This window comes from Diplodia seriata, assembly GCF_021436955.1.
Source record: "Diplodia seriata strain FDS-637 chromosome Unknown scaffold_2, whole genome shotgun sequence".
NCBI lineage: Eukaryota > Fungi > Ascomycota > Dothideomycetes > Botryosphaeriales > Botryosphaeriaceae > Diplodia > Diplodia seriata.
The window spans coordinates 429,519-444,213 of record NW_027117309.1 but is presented as its reverse complement, the minus strand read 5'-3'; the positions used below and the strand labels follow the sequence as shown (position 1 = coordinate 444,213).

General features: G+C 53.3%; 4 protein-coding genes across 4 annotated transcripts; 1 reads left to right on the top strand and 3 right to left on the bottom strand.

Annotated features, from left to right (window-relative positions):
- Positions 1–377: 377 nt before the first annotated feature.
- On the bottom strand, positions 378–1,382 carry SLS55_001527 (uncharacterized protein; the record flags this gene model as incomplete). Its single annotated transcript, XM_066773021.1, has 2 exons — positions 378–905; positions 1,167–1,382. 2 exons carry the CDS (start codon positions 1,380–1,382, stop codon positions 378–380), a joined length of 744 nt encoding a protein of 247 aa, XP_066635588.1.
- Positions 1,383–1,724: 342 nt separating this feature from the next.
- On the bottom strand, positions 1,725–2,804 carry SLS55_001526 (uncharacterized protein; the record flags this gene model as incomplete). Its single annotated transcript, XM_066773020.1, has 1 exon — positions 1,725–2,804. The coding sequence occupies one exon, from the start codon at positions 2,802–2,804 to the stop codon at positions 1,725–1,727; it is 1,080 nt and encodes a 359-aa protein (XP_066635587.1).
- Positions 2,805–4,328: 1,524 nt separating this feature from the next.
- On the top strand, positions 4,329–9,972 carry SLS55_001525 (uncharacterized protein; the record flags this gene model as incomplete). Its single annotated transcript, XM_066773019.1, has 5 exons — positions 4,329–4,878; positions 4,930–5,093; positions 5,298–8,696; positions 8,873–8,928; positions 9,354–9,972. 5 exons carry the CDS (start codon positions 4,329–4,331, stop codon positions 9,970–9,972), a joined length of 4,788 nt encoding a protein of 1,595 aa, XP_066635586.1.
- A 392-nt stretch (positions 9,973–10,364) lies between these two features.
- On the bottom strand, positions 10,365–14,024 carry SLS55_001524 (uncharacterized protein; the record flags this gene model as incomplete). The annotated part of the gene is made up of 2 exons (XM_066773018.1): positions 10,365–12,914; positions 13,752–14,024. The coding sequence occupies 2 exons, from the start codon at positions 14,022–14,024 to the stop codon at positions 10,365–10,367; spliced, it is 2,823 nt and encodes a 940-aa protein (XP_066635585.1).
- Between the last annotated feature and the right edge of the window lie 671 nt (positions 14,025–14,695).

The following is a 14,695-nucleotide window of genomic DNA, read 5'->3' as shown; positions in this document are numbered from 1 at the left end:
CTTGCGCGGGCGCTGAAGCAGCGAGGCGGGCGCGGTGGTTATGTAGAGTGGTGGTGGGGCCGCGCGTTGGATCTTGGGCGGCGCGTCGCGGGGCAGATGTCACGATCGGAGATAACACCCTGCAGGGCGAATTCGTCACTTCTTATGCGCAATCCTTTCGGCCTCGCCCGCCAATCTGCATGGGCATCCCTCGTTCATGCTACGCTTATCAAACGCTTCCGATCAAGCCCTCGCCCCGCCCGTCTCATGGAGCTGACGCTGGCTTTTGTTCCACTCACGCTGGCTGAAACGTCCGTGCACCAGTCGGTCACAGTCACAGTCACAGCAGAACATTACCTACACGCACAGCGGGATGCCAAGACTTGATTATGGAATGACTAGTGGCCAGTTACATGTAATAACAGTGCAGGGCCCTCCCAGCCGGTGGAGGGCCTGATTGAATAGAAAGAAAGTTTCCTAATGATCTCCGGCAGCGTTGGAGGCATCTCATTGCTCTCGAGTAGCACGTGGGCCTGTATTATCGCGATGGTCGTATCGAGTTCGATTGTACTCCGGAAAGCCTCTATGTTGAAGACATCCGGGTACAAGTGCGCATTCGCGCGCAGGTTGAGAACGTGGCTCATGCCAGGTATTTGTTCCATTCGCCTCGCGTCTTTGACACTGACACCGTAGATCTGTTGGAAAGCCTCTCGTTCAATTCGCGAGTGGAGGCTAAAGAAATTGATTAGAATCGTGTCCGCATAGACGTCGGCTGCGTCGGCTTCAACCGCAATGAGCAGGTGAACTTGTAGCGATTTATCGGATAGCGTCGCCCAGTCGCAACCCGGTTCTCTCTTGGTCACACCCAATGCTCGATTAAGCGCGTCCCCATGCTTCCGGATGTACCGGTCGAGGAAGTAGCATCTCTGCAAGAGTTGTTTGCTTCTTTTGAACCCAAGACACGCGCGTGTCCAGCAGCACCACCAGTCACACAATGTCGCCAACATCAGCGCCCTGTTGTATGTCACCCCAGTATCTGGACCCCTAGGCCGGTTAAACATAGCATAGCCGATGCGCTGGTCGTCGAGTATCGAGAATACGTGCCGAAGCGATCGCGTGGCACACGGCACCAACCGCCGACACATTGTACGCTCGGAGGCATCCAGTTGCAATAAGAGAGCTCGCACGTTTTTCTTGGTCGTGATCCTTAAGAAATGTGCGCCATCTGCGGGGTCGCAGTCCTCAATTTCCACCAGTCGCCGAATGTGCCCCATCAGCTCGGCGAAACTGAGGTCCTCGATATCCTTCTTCGGGTGCTCCTGCGGCATCGTCGACGGCTCGCTTGAGTTGGAAAGGGTATCCGAGCTGTAAGCGTCGAGATCATCACTCTGAGTGTCGGCCATGACGCTGGTTTGTGGCCGGTAAAAATAGTGCTACGTTTTTCTGAATAGCAGGGCTCGTTCTTTGGAGGGATGACCTGAAAGTGCCGCGCTTCTTGAGTGTGTCTGCGATTGAAGGTGACCGCAGCCAGGAATGACAGAAAAATGCGTCGACTAAAGGACTTGGCAGGTTGTTTGCTACGCAACGAAAACGTGAGAGGTCTTCTCGGTGGTTGGATGACGACTGCCACACAAGGCACTGCAGCCTTCTGAGCGGCGCTTGCCCAAAAAACGTTACCGCTCTTCCTAGACGGGCAGTCGAGTCCAGTGCGGGCCTCAGGCTCTCAGCTATCTGGAACCCACTGATCACGATTTTTCTTTGTCCAAAAACGATGGCGTGAGTGTCCTTGAAGAGCTGCCACTCGATGGCGGTGTCAGCGTCGGCGTTGGCGTTGGCGGTGGCCTTGGCTCTTGCTCCGCCTTGAGTCGCTCCTTTGCTGTTGCCCTCATCTCATCGAAGAACACCTTCTCGTCTGGACGAAGTTCGCCCGGGAAGAAGATTGGCAGGAGCGAAAGACCAACCTTGGGGTACCTTCTCTCCGTCTCCTGGAGCACTTGCATGACCCTCCCTTCGAAAATCTCATCGATGCTCTCCATCGGCACGCCCATGGCGCTGGGATCCCTCGCCATGCCCGCAGCCGTCACGTTCTGCACCATGCCCAAAAACCCCACGCCAAGGAGATACCACGTATTCTCCTCCAGCCCGGCCACGCACAGCAGGAACGCGATCCAGCAGACGGCCAATGCCCCCAGCAACAGGCGCGTGTGATGCACGGGATGGCCCCTCGCCGTCGCCAGGTCCTCGAGGTTCAGGCTCTCGTCGTGGCCGCAGAGCACGACGACGGCGTGCTGGTGGCCGTTGCCGCGGGTAAGACAATACCGATTCTTGGGCGCGGTGCGACACGCCCACTTCTCCTCGGCCCACTGCGGCAGCGCGCTGCCCGCCAGCGCCAGTGCTGTGCCTGCCACGGTCAGCGCCGCGATCAGCCAGTCGCCGTCGCGCGCCCACGGCACGCACGCGATGCCCAGCTGGCCCAGGAGCACGGCCGCCCCCGTCCACCACAGCCGGTCGCGCGCGGGCCGCCCGCCCGCCGCCGTCGTGCGGTAGACGGAGACGTGGAGCGACGCCTTGCTGGTGGCGAGGCGCTTTTCGATGTCGCGCAGGATGCGCCCGAGGATCCACGAGTTGTTGGCGCGCGAGTAGCCCGACGAGAGGTTGATGAGGAGCGACGGGCAGTCGGACATGGGCATCAGCCGGCCGTCGCCGATGGCGGAGAGGAGCGAGGTGAAGGAGTAGGAGACGAAGCCGAAGCTGAAGGCGACCGGGGCGATGTGCCGGCCGCGGAGCTGGGCAACTGCTTTCTGTGTCGAGTAAGTGGTAAGCATATGTGGTTTACTGAACGACAATCGCATCAGTGCACGTACCTGGACGATGTCTCCGCCGATGATCATCAACACGCTCGACAGATCACTCGGGTTTTGCCATTGCTTGGCCAGCGCCCCAAGTGGGTTCGACGACCCGTCACCCGAACGGGGCACTGGGGAGCTGGTGGTCGTTGCGCTTGGAGCACTCGGCTGCACGTCCGCCGGCGTGGGAAGGCAGTCCACCCATGTCAGCAACACTGCAAACAGAAAAATAAGCCGTAAGAGAGGCATAGTAAAGCGGTACGATGCCTGCATAGGAGCTATGTCGGTTCTGGGCCAAGAGTCGTTCGGTGGAGCATTTGGCCGTTAAGTTCGAAGGATGAGGTCGAGAGTCAGGCTGAAGGCGCAGCTGCATGCCCTGCTCACCGGATCGAGGCTGTGACGGAACCTACGTGGTTGCAGATCTGCCTCGCGCGTTTCCCAGAAATGATGTGGCGGCTGCATGAGGCCGTGTACGGCATAGCTGGAGTGGGGGCTGGGTAACCTCTCAGCCAAGATCCAAAACGAGATGATCCTCGGCCTTTGCTGGATATTCACGATACTTCAATCCTAGAGCTCATTCCAAAGGACCAGAGGACCACATCGCCGAAGCTTGTGTTCGAGTACCCAAGGTCAAATTCGCATGCTCTACAGAGAAAAACCGGGTAGACCTCTGACTCATACACTGCGGCGAGGTCCATGAGCAGTACTGGCAAAGTCTGGTTTACGTCAACCTTATCATTGCCAAAACCGCTTGCGAAGTAGTCCTCTACACAGATGAGAATCATCTCAACCTCTTATTCGTGTTCTCTTTGACCCTTCTCATCGACTTAATAAGTACACTGACACGTGCCCAAGCCTGCTATCTGCTTCACACCTCTCTTCACCGTATGATAGGGTTCCAATAGGGGATTCAAATGCTATGGGGCCAGAACAGTGGTTCTTGATCTCTTGCAAGAAAGCTCCAAGGTATGTAACGTTTACAAGGTTGATCCGGGACCATGCGCTCAGCTTTACGTCAAGAGTAACTGCAAGCACGTCTTATTGGATCAACAAGCTCCGTGCCTGAGGCAGTGCCCCAACCTTGTCGTCCAAAGCTGGAGCTGAGCCTGTCACAGCTGACCGTGCCATAGAGCGTCGAGGCTCGTGGTAGGAGGTGGGCTTGCGTAGTACTAATGCAGCGCCACCATACTCGTGCTGAAGTGCACTACCATCGTAGAGTATTCCGTCTACGAGTTGGCGCTTAGGCTACTGCATCATAAGGTTACACAAGAATTTCAGTGTGCCACAGCCTGACTTGTGCCCTTGTCGGCGGCCAACAAGACATCTGACAAGGCTCTCAGCAAGTTACCTCGACCCCGCTGCTTAGCGAGCGACGTGCATCGCTCCGCCACGTTGCCAATCTCAAGCAAAGCAGCCTTCCCAAGAATTGTAAGGCATAACCCCCTCATTAATGGCCATCGAAGAACTGACTTCTCATTCCTCGCGATTAGCGGGACGGACATGATGGATGCCTCTTCGCTTATCCTCTCGCTTCCCTCATCTATCAGTGGAGCTGTCGATTTTGGGCAGCGTATCCACTACGCCCGAGAGTTCCGACTGGAATCTAGCGATGCCGCAACTCAGTTGAGAGTCCTGACTTGGCATCTCGACGAATGGAAGCGGTCCGTTGGCATAACGGAAGACGGCAAACTGAAGGATGAGCATGACGAAGCGCTAGATTATCCGGAGGTTCTTGGGCTCGTGGAGGACCACATGCGCAGCATTCAAGAGCATCGCAGGAATCTGGAAAGGCGGCTGTTGAAGCTGGGAGTGGAAGTGTCGTCGAAGCGCAAAGCTTTGAAGACCATACCCGGGAATCGCTTGTTGTGGAAACCGGAGGACGGAAGAGAGAAGCCGCCGCTACCCACTCCGAAAGGGATTTCGTGGGGGTTTGGTCGAGATAAGCTGGTGCGAAATGAGCTGGATAGCATGACCAGGGCCATCGATGATCTCTTCAAGCTCGTTCCACCGAAAGCCTCCCCACTAGAGAAACAAGCTGAAGAAACAATGAAAGGTGAGCATTACAGCTAAGATTTCGAGATTTCAGCCTGCTGACGAACAACAGTGGAAGAGGAGCGTAGAGCCCAAAAACGGGAAGTTTTTGAGTGGCTCAATGCCCCAAAAATCGATCAGCAGTACGACGTGCACAGCAATGCTCGTCTTGACGGAACCTGTGGCTGGATCTTCGATCATGTTGCTTACAGGACATGGATTTCAGAGCTCGATGACGTTGGGCAATCCAAGCTCTTGTGGATCCATGGGCCCGCCGGTTCGGGAAAAACAGTTCTAAGCGCAGCCATCATTGATGAGAGAACAAAAGCACTGCTGGATGAAGGACACTCGGTCCTCTACTGTTTTTGTTCTTCATTCGCTCAAGCGCGAGCCAAATTTGAAGATGTTATCCGCCTTTGGATTTGGCAGCTTATACACCAGAATCCTTCGGCTGTCGAGTCCATTTGGCAGGAATACACCAACTCATCCAATATTGGCAGAGGTACAGTTGCCAGCCAAGCAGAGGTTTGGAAGATATGGAAGCAATTGCTTTCAGAGAGTCCAGGATGCACTGTTCTGATTGATGGATTTGACGAATTCGATCGGTCCTACCGCGTACAGTCGAAATTTCTCCAAAAGATCAAGCAAGTTTCAGCTCAGACCACAACAAATATCCTCGTGACCAGCCGGGATGAGGAGGATATACAGGATGCACTATCCTCCAACCCTCGAGGAGCTTCAGAGGTCTTGATGCTGGAATGCTTTGTATCCAAGGAGCTTGTGAAGAAGGACCTGGATCGATTGGCCTCGGAAGTGATTGAACGTCAGCTCCACAGCAAGCCCGATCAAGTCAAGATCGATCTTGCTTCAAGGCTTGCTGAGAGAAGCGATGGGATGTTCCTGTGGATCACGCAGCAGAGCCTGGGCCAACTGCGACCGGGGAAACCCCTGAGACAGTTGCAGCAGATTGTGGATAAGATGCCTACTGGGCTCAAAGAGACGTACAGAAAGAAGTGGAACGAGATCAATGGGTACGACCGTGAGGACCAGGAAAGAACCTCGGCTATTTTGCGCCTGGTCGCCTTCGCATTACGCCCCCTCACCGTTGCAGAAATCACTGAAGCCCTTCTGGTGAAACAGTACCACGACAATCTTAGCCTTGATGGATGGCCGGATGAAATTGACGATGAATACATCAAAGGCGAGATCAAAGGTTTGTGTGGATCGCTTATCCATATTCGTTCATGCAGCAACAATGATATTCCCAAGTCGAGGACCTTGCATCTTGCGCACGCATCAGTCAAAGAGTTTCTATTGGATGAATTACGCTTGACGACGGCGAAGGAAGACGCCGAAGGAGAAAAGCTCGCGGAACACCATACAGAGCTCGCCAAGATCTGCCTTCGGTACTTGACTTATCCGGAAACATGGGTTCCAAGCTCGACATCAAATCAAGGAATCCCCTATGCATTCTTGGACTATGCGTCAGAGTTCTGGGAGAGACATGTGTTGCTGGGGGATGAGACAAATAAAGATGTGTCAAGGAGCTTGGATGTCATTCTGCATCCCGAGACCCCGGCATTCCGCGGATGGAGAGCTTCAAGGATCGACTCCAATCCAAGTTTGCAGCCATCTGCGAAAGAGCAAGCAAAGAAGGCACAGGGAAACCCGCTCGTGTGGGCCTCGCAGTCCGGTTTGAAGGACTCGGTTGAGAAGTTGCTCTTTCAAAGCCCTGAGCTGCTACATCAAAGCGAGCACCACGGAGAAACAGCGCTTCACGTCGTATGCAGAGCTGGCTCTTTGGCCATGTTCACGCTACTGTTAGAAAAGGGCGCCGATGTGGATGTCAAATCCACGCAAAAGCAAACTCCTCTCAGTTGCGCGGTTCTCTCCGGAAACGAAGATCTTGTGTCCTGTCTCCTGGATGCGGGGGCCGATATCAACAGTCAGGACGAGTCCGGACGCACACCCATTTGCCATGCGTGTATGTCCGGCAGTAACGAACTCGCATTACTACTCCTTGAAAAGGGGGCGGATCAAACGATTGTCGACAACGACCGCCTCTCGCCCTTGTATGGCTTGTGCAAAAATGGAGATGGGGACCCTGCTTCAATCATGCGTCTCTTAGAAAATGGCGCAGATGCAACTATCAGCCTCGAGGGGGCTGAAGGTGCTACCTGTCTGCACGCTTGTGCTGAGTTCAACCGAGTCACCATAGCCCTGATACTCCTGGAGAGAGGCGCACAGAAATGCTTACACACACGTTTCAATGGCCAGACACCCCTACATATTGCAGCATCAAAAGGCCATCGAGAGCTGATGCAGATTTTGATCGACCACCAAGCTGATGTCAATCAAAAAGATCCCAGAAATCGGACTCCTTTGCACACGGCTGCCCGACACGGTCATCTGACCGCGGTGGCTCTCCTACTGGATAATGAAGCCGAGATTGAAGTCACTGGTGATGACGGCGAGACTCCCCTCCATTGGGCGGCTGTGCATGGTCACCTTGATGTGACAGAGCTGCTTCTTGACAGAGGAGCCAACAGAAAGGCGCTCAATAAATATGGGTGGTCGATCCTACACTATGCGGCAATTGGTGGACTTCTCGGAATCGTCACTCGACTCATCGACTCTGGGATTGATCCGGATTTAGAAAACGATGAGGGTTTCACCCCACTACATTTCGCTTCAGTAAATGGCCACGTCGATGTTGTCAAGATCTTTCTTCAACACAGCCGCAAAGACGCCGCTTTTCTAGAGAAAAGAGATGATTTGGGAAGAACGGCACTGTACGCTGCTGCACTTTCCGGGCAAGTAAATGTGGTTGCTTATCTCCTGGATCAAGGGGCGGGTGTCAAATCAAACAGCATACGAACTTGGGAGCCCTTGCACGCAGCTGCTTTCAACAACCACCCAAAGGTTGCACGTCTGCTCATTGACAGAGGCGCGGATCTTGAAGTCAGCACAAACCTGGACTTGCGCCCGCTGCAAATAGCAGCAGCCAAAGGACATCTTGACATGGTTCAGCTTCTGTTGGAGCGTGGTGCCAGAGTATCGGCACGAAACAGACTGGGTTTGACGCCGTTGACATATGCCGCAGATGAGCAACACGAGGACGTTGTTCGAATGCTCCTGAAACACGAGGCCGATCCGACCTTACTCAACTCTGAAGGCAAGTCTGCCGTCCATTACGCTGCATCTAGAGATAGCACTGGAGTTCTCAGACTGCTTCTGGATGCTGTTTCAGACTTTGATTCCTTGATGGACAATTCGTGGAGCCCCTTGAACTGTGCCGCCTGGGGTGGAAATACCGAGATATTGAGGATATTTCTCGAGAAGAGGCCAGCTGAATACTTCAAGCCCGACTTTGAACGAAGAACTGCCTTGCATATGGCCGCTCGTGGTGGTAAGCTTGCCGCTTTCGAGATGCTCTTGGCTTCCGGGTTTGAGCCATCCGCGAGGGACGCAAGAGGGAGAAACATCCTTCACTACGCATCCATGAACTCATCGGCCGCGCTCATCGAAAAAATACTTCAACTTCCATGCTCTGCCGATCTCCTCAAGCAAGAATCATACTTCACGCCGCTACATTGGGCCGCCAGAGGTGGGGATGCACACGTTGTGGCCGCTCTCATCGCTGCAGGAGTACAGGAAACCAGTGTGAAGACGAACTATCCCAAGCGGGGGACGAAATGGACACCGTGGGCCCTAGCCAAGTTCTTCAACAACGAGATGTTGCTCTCCGAAACAAAGTCTCCGTTCACTTTGAGAGACAACTCGCCCGGCATTGGTACGAGTAAAGAGCGTTGCGGCTTTATTTGCGATTCCTGCGAGCGCGTAAGTTTTCCTTCTCCTTTGCGACTATCATGGTCGAGCTAATGACATGTGAAGTCAATCATTGGTCCAAGAGTGATTTGCAAAGAATGCCCTTTTCTTGATTACTGCTTCATGTGTAGGGCAGATGCGGATTCAATGCACCCTGGACATGAATTCTGCTTGGTGTATGAGTATAGGAGGATGAAGGATTGTTCTCTCGATTAGCCAAGGTTCTTTGTAGTCTAGGTGATATGTGAGTTGACACGTATTCAGGCAGTATTTCAATCTCGATACTCAGTACGGAATTGCCACGTTGACGCCCTCTTTATGCTATGTTGGAGTTGCCGTGTGATGTAGCCCGTGGCTTGCGCCCCTATCAACCTTCCCCACTGGATGATCCCGTCGACCACTGGACAATGACCATTTCCTACCTCGGCCAAGTCAAGCTGTCTCCAAGCCCTTGTTACGTTTGAGTCCCCACGCCGAACACGGTATATAAAGAGGTCTTCCGCAACCTCCAAATGCTTCTCATCAGCCAAATCACTTCAATCGTCTTTCTGATTGCTTCGTCAAAGATATACTTCTATCAATCCTCTTGCCTTCTCGACGCTGTCGCCTTCGTGGGTGCTGTTGCCGTCCCAAATGCTGTACCTGACGATGTCCCCGTCACGGTGGCAGACATCCCCACCCCAGCATCCTTGGCCCAGATCCGCTGGTCTGCTCATCAATCGCTGGCTCCATCGATGCTGCCACTGTCACCGCTATTGTCACCGGCACCATCGATGCCCCGGAGCCGACGGACTCTGTCGTGGCAGTTTCTGCTGCAGCTGCTATCATCGACGCCAGCTTGGTTGCTCTCATCACCGACCTGCCCAGCAGTATCCCGCCTTCTCTCTACTCGCAGATTTCTGCCGCAGTTCCTATGGATCCCGACTCGGTGGCCGTTCTTCAATCTGCTATTGCAGGACTTCCCTCCGGTGCCAGCCCTGGCCAGCTTGCCAGCCTGGCCTCTGAGCTCCTGCCTGCTGCTGCCACTGCTGGGGCCAAGGCAAAGCGCGGTTCCACGACCTACGACCCTGAGGCATCCTCGAAGAAGTGCCCTGGTGGCAAAGGGTGGGGCTGCTGCCCGCTTCCCACCGGCACTGCCTTTGGCACCAAATCCGGGACCGACGCTGAGTTTCTGGGCAACACTGCCTACAGCAGCAGAAATTCCTCAAAGTACACGCTCGCCTTCTCCAACAAGAACGGCGCAACCCAACAAACCGGCTACCGCGGCGTGTACACGCTGAGCCCCTAAGACCCGGCAGCGTGCGCGGCCTACTGCAACAACGACGTCTGGTGCCAGGGCTTCAACATCTACATCGAGCGCGGCACCATCGTCCGCCCGGACGACCCCAACGCCGCCAACAGCCTCTGCGGCAACCCGTCATCGACCGCCAACACCAAGTGCACCCTGTACGGCTTGCACGTGGTGGTTAAGTTGGTTGTGAGTGTTTTGGTGTATGAGACTTGTTCATCTCTTGTAGACGATGTTCTTCGCATATATACGCCGGAATGAGAATCACGATTATCTGTTTAAGTGATGACACTGCAATAAATTCTTTCCTTTCACAAAGTCCGATAGCAGCACGTGCATTGAGCAGGAGTGGCGCAAGTTCTCCCGCATACCTCGTTCGGAGAAGGTTCAAATCATTCTTCCGAATCCAAATGCAACTCGTCCGGCATTCCAAGCGCTGAAGTCAAGACCTCGTCCAGAGCAAACATAGCCCCGATCCTCCCCTCTTTTGCCAACTTCATGTACACATCCAGCAAGACCCTCCTGCCAAAGTTGTCGAATCCCGGCAGCATCCTCATCTGATGGATTGACCACGGGCGGTCATACATTTCCCGGACGCACGAGATGGCAAGGCGCTTCCGCACCCCCGGCATTGCTCCGAAGCCCTTGGACGTTACCAGCAGCTCGACAAGCCTACCGCTCCGACTCTGGATGGTGTACCCGAAAGCGGTCTGGCAGCGCCCGTCCATGGCGTCCGCCTCGACTCCGTCGCATGCCAACAGCAGGCTCGCCACTGTCTCGTGCCCATGCCTTACCGCGTGGATAAGTGGCGATACGCAGACGGATCCGCCCGAGTTTGGGGACAGCTTCCCACTCGAAAGCAGTTTGTCGACGAGTGCTGGATAATTTTCTCGGACGGCCGCCCCCAGCAAGGATTGCCAGGGTTCTTTCCAGACCGGCTCGAACGGGGTATCGGATAAGAGTCTGTCCACCATGCCTGCCAGGATCAGCTGTCGTGGGTCATTGAATTCGATTTCGTCCATGACGCGATTGCATGGCCCGTTGCCGTACGCCAGCATATACAACATCGACTTTTCCTCCGGATGGAGTTGTTCCTTGGGCTTGAGAGTGCGCCACAAGAAGGGGATCCTGTAAAAGGAGTAACCACAGAATGGGTCCATGCCGTATTTGAAAAGCAGCAGGTTCGAAGTCCTTTCCCTCTGAGCCATCGGATTGGCAGAGAGTCTAGTGATGGTTGGCGAAGGGGTAACCAAGCCGGATGCTGCATATTTTTGGAGTAACAACATGAGAGTAGCGTTGTCGCCTTTAGTAGAAACATGGTCCAGCGTCCTTATTAAGTGGTATTGAGATGCGGAAGTCTCAAGAATTGTGCTAATAGAGTCCTTGTGTTGTAGCGCTGTAGTGTAAGGAACAGTTCCAACATCCGAGCCAGGTATGAATGTTCCTATTGGCGCCATCTCGCTGCTGGTAATTCCTTGGGTTGAAGCCTCGGGTTGCGCTATCGCAGCCATTTGTAACGAGGCCCATTGTGAGTTACCTGCCCTATGGTTCATCGACATTTGATGGCTTTCCATTGTCTCTAGGGCGCCGTCAATACCGGCGAGAGCCTGAACGTTGAAGAATACATCACACGATTCTCCGGCTCTGTCGAAGAAGTTCGGAAGCGGCTGCATATGCCGAAGTTCATTGTTGTCATCTTTACCGTTTACCTCGACCATAGAGGACGTTGTGTAACGCGTGAATGTCTTGAGATTGGGTCCGAGGGCTCTATTGTCTGATTGCATGGCGAGAATTGGCGGTAAAGTATCGGTCTCGTGTTGCCAAGGGAATAGGCTAAGGAGGTCAAGCTTCTCAATTTCATCTTTGTTGATTTTTGTGACGTGATACAGCCAGAACTCTTGGGCGTATTCAGAGAGGGGATACTCGCTGCTGAAAGTTTCCGCTTGGTTCAGGGAGACATTAGAAGTTGAATGACCTGAAAATTTGTGCTTCCAAACGGTTGATCCCTCAAGTTGCAGCTGCTGCTGATGTTGCAGGGTGAAGATGTTTGATTCGATTTCGTCCATTCGGAGGTATTTGATACAGGACCGGGAAAGTTGATAGTGGCCACGGCTAGCAGCGGTCCATCTTCCGGGGCGTTCCAAATCGTCCAGACCTCCATTGTTGAGATGATCCACAACAGACTGATGTATGAACTCAACGCGGCCCTGCCCAATCATCTCAATTCCATCATGTTGGTGCAGCGGGATTACTTGCATCAAGCCCTTAGAGAGGTTTTTAATGACAAGCGGCATGTCTTCTTCGCGCTCAACGTAGGCGTGACTGGCCCTGGCGGCCGTGATGGACTTGAATTCCATGGATGCGTCGAGAGCCAATGCTTCTCGAAGCTCCCTCATGGACAACGGCCGAGCGGAAAAAAGCACCCACTGAAATAGCTTGATGGTTTGGTCCATATCTTCCTGGTCTTCGCCATGGAGAAGGGACCCATAAAGGTCCTCCAGTCGTTGTGGAACTTGGCGTATCGCGTTCATCATCTGCCGAGTGCTTTTGCCTTTCTTCCGCAACCGTGTCAATTGGTCCAAGACAATGGAGACCCACTGAAACACACCCCGCGCTTTGCTAATTATCATCTCCTGCAACTGGCGCTTCCCTGACTCTGGCAGTTCTTGGAGTGTCCAGTTGCTCTCAACGTGTGTGGCGATGTCGTGAAAGTTCTCGCGCTCCACAACTACGGAAAGCTTAGTCTCCATCCGCAGCACGGGATAATGCCGACAAGAGAAGCATATCCAAAGCTTTGCCATGTGGTCTCGTAGGCTCGTCGAAATCTTTTCGAAATCCTTGATTATGTTCACCGCATCTTCCTCGCCCATCTCATCAAGGGCATCCACGAAAATGATCACCGGGCGACGATGACAGACCTGTGGAAGGGTTTCGATAAGGAGCTGTCGAAGCTCTTGTACAGTCCAAACCCATTTTTCACCTAGTTTGCCTCTCGTCCTGGTTCTTTCTCGGTACCTGGTAGCGAGATTCGAAAGGTGGTCTGGAAAGTGGGGCAGTATTTGATGTATAAGTGATCTGTAAAGTCCGAGTGGAGACCTCTGTAGTTCACTGCCACCTCCGTGTGTGAAAAATGTGGCAATTACTTCATTTGTTCCGAAGGCTTCGTTTTCCTTTAGGTGTCGCACCGCGAATTTCATGAGGGTTGACTTTCCGGAGCCGGGATTTCCCAATATCCATAAGAGCTTTTGAGGGGTACCAAGCCAGGAATTGAAGTTTCGATGACCCAGAATCCACGTACAGGTTCCTTCAGCACTGACTATCTCGTCTTCCCGCCAGTCTTGCTCAAAGAATGCAAGCGATTGGAGACACACTATATCATGTCAACTTTGCTTTAGCTGTCTCATTACCCAAAGGCCTTACCTTGCTCATCTTTGCTCAGTTCGCGTTCTGAAGGCGATCTATTAGCTTATGTTCGGATTGTTCAGATATGTATGGCCTTGACTGACTCTGCGGACAGTATTGAGCATCCCCCAAAGTCATTTCCAGCCTGTCCAGGACCGTCTGGTATACGCCGTCATGAAACCCGGTGAACTTCACAAGCTCACTGTGTGTCCGGTTGACTGGGATGACTCGATGGCCGCCGTCATCATGAGGCGTTCCGTGGGTTGCTGAAGAAACGGAAACCAACACTGCCGGTGGCCCATTCATCTGCCATTGGCCGTGAACCTACCGAGATTACTACCGGCCAATACAGAGTTTCAGAGGACAGTAAGACTTACCATTGTTGCAGTGGGAGATTCCGTCGTCTCATAAAAGTAGAAGGATTCGAAGCCAGGAATGTTGCGGGTGGCCATGAGGAATTTCCGGCCAATTTCACGCAGTGTTGGTGAATTACTTTCATCAAGCGGATACAGAAGAGTCCTTCTTGCACTCTCATGGATCATGGGGACGAGGGTCTCGATGTTCATACCGTGATTGGGAACACCAAAGAGGAGGATGCTCCGCAGAGATTGGAAATTTGCTCGATCTTGCGCCTCTGTGCTTTCCTCCATAGCAATGATCGCCTGTTACTGTTAGAATGGCAGCAACACAAGGCTCGACAAACAACCTACCGCTTTTACTACAATTCCTCCCAAGCTGTGCGCCATGATTACCAAGGGCCTTCGAAAGTCTGTCTGCGTACGAGTCAACTTTTGGCTGACCATCGAAGCAAGTAGATACTGACTATTGAGCGTCGTCTGATGGCTTTCAGATGTGATCTAAACGTATGGCACAGATCATAGATGTTCTGTACCGACCGGTTGCGTGTATCAAAACCATAAGTGAGTATCCTTGCGCGCGGAAAGTCCCGCGCAAGGCCATCCCTGAGCCACATGAATGACCCTCCCTTCACTTTGAAAGATCCGAAGGCATGGCCATTCAATCCGGTAATGGCAATGATGCTGCACCTCATTGTCAGAATTTATCACCCATTCAACGTGGTAAAAGAAACATACTCAACGTCGCAGCTCCTATCCTCCGTCGTATGGTATGGAGTAAATCCGTGAAAATGAGTGTCGAAGACTAGGTGAGTGCTAGAATCATCATCGAAATCTAGGGCAAGCTGGCTTCTTCCAAGCAGTTGAGCAGGGATTGGAGCGAAGGTCAACGTGGCTACTTTCTCCCCGGAGCGCAAAGGACTGCAAGCCAGCGAGTGTATCTTGATTATCACGTCTCCGGCAAC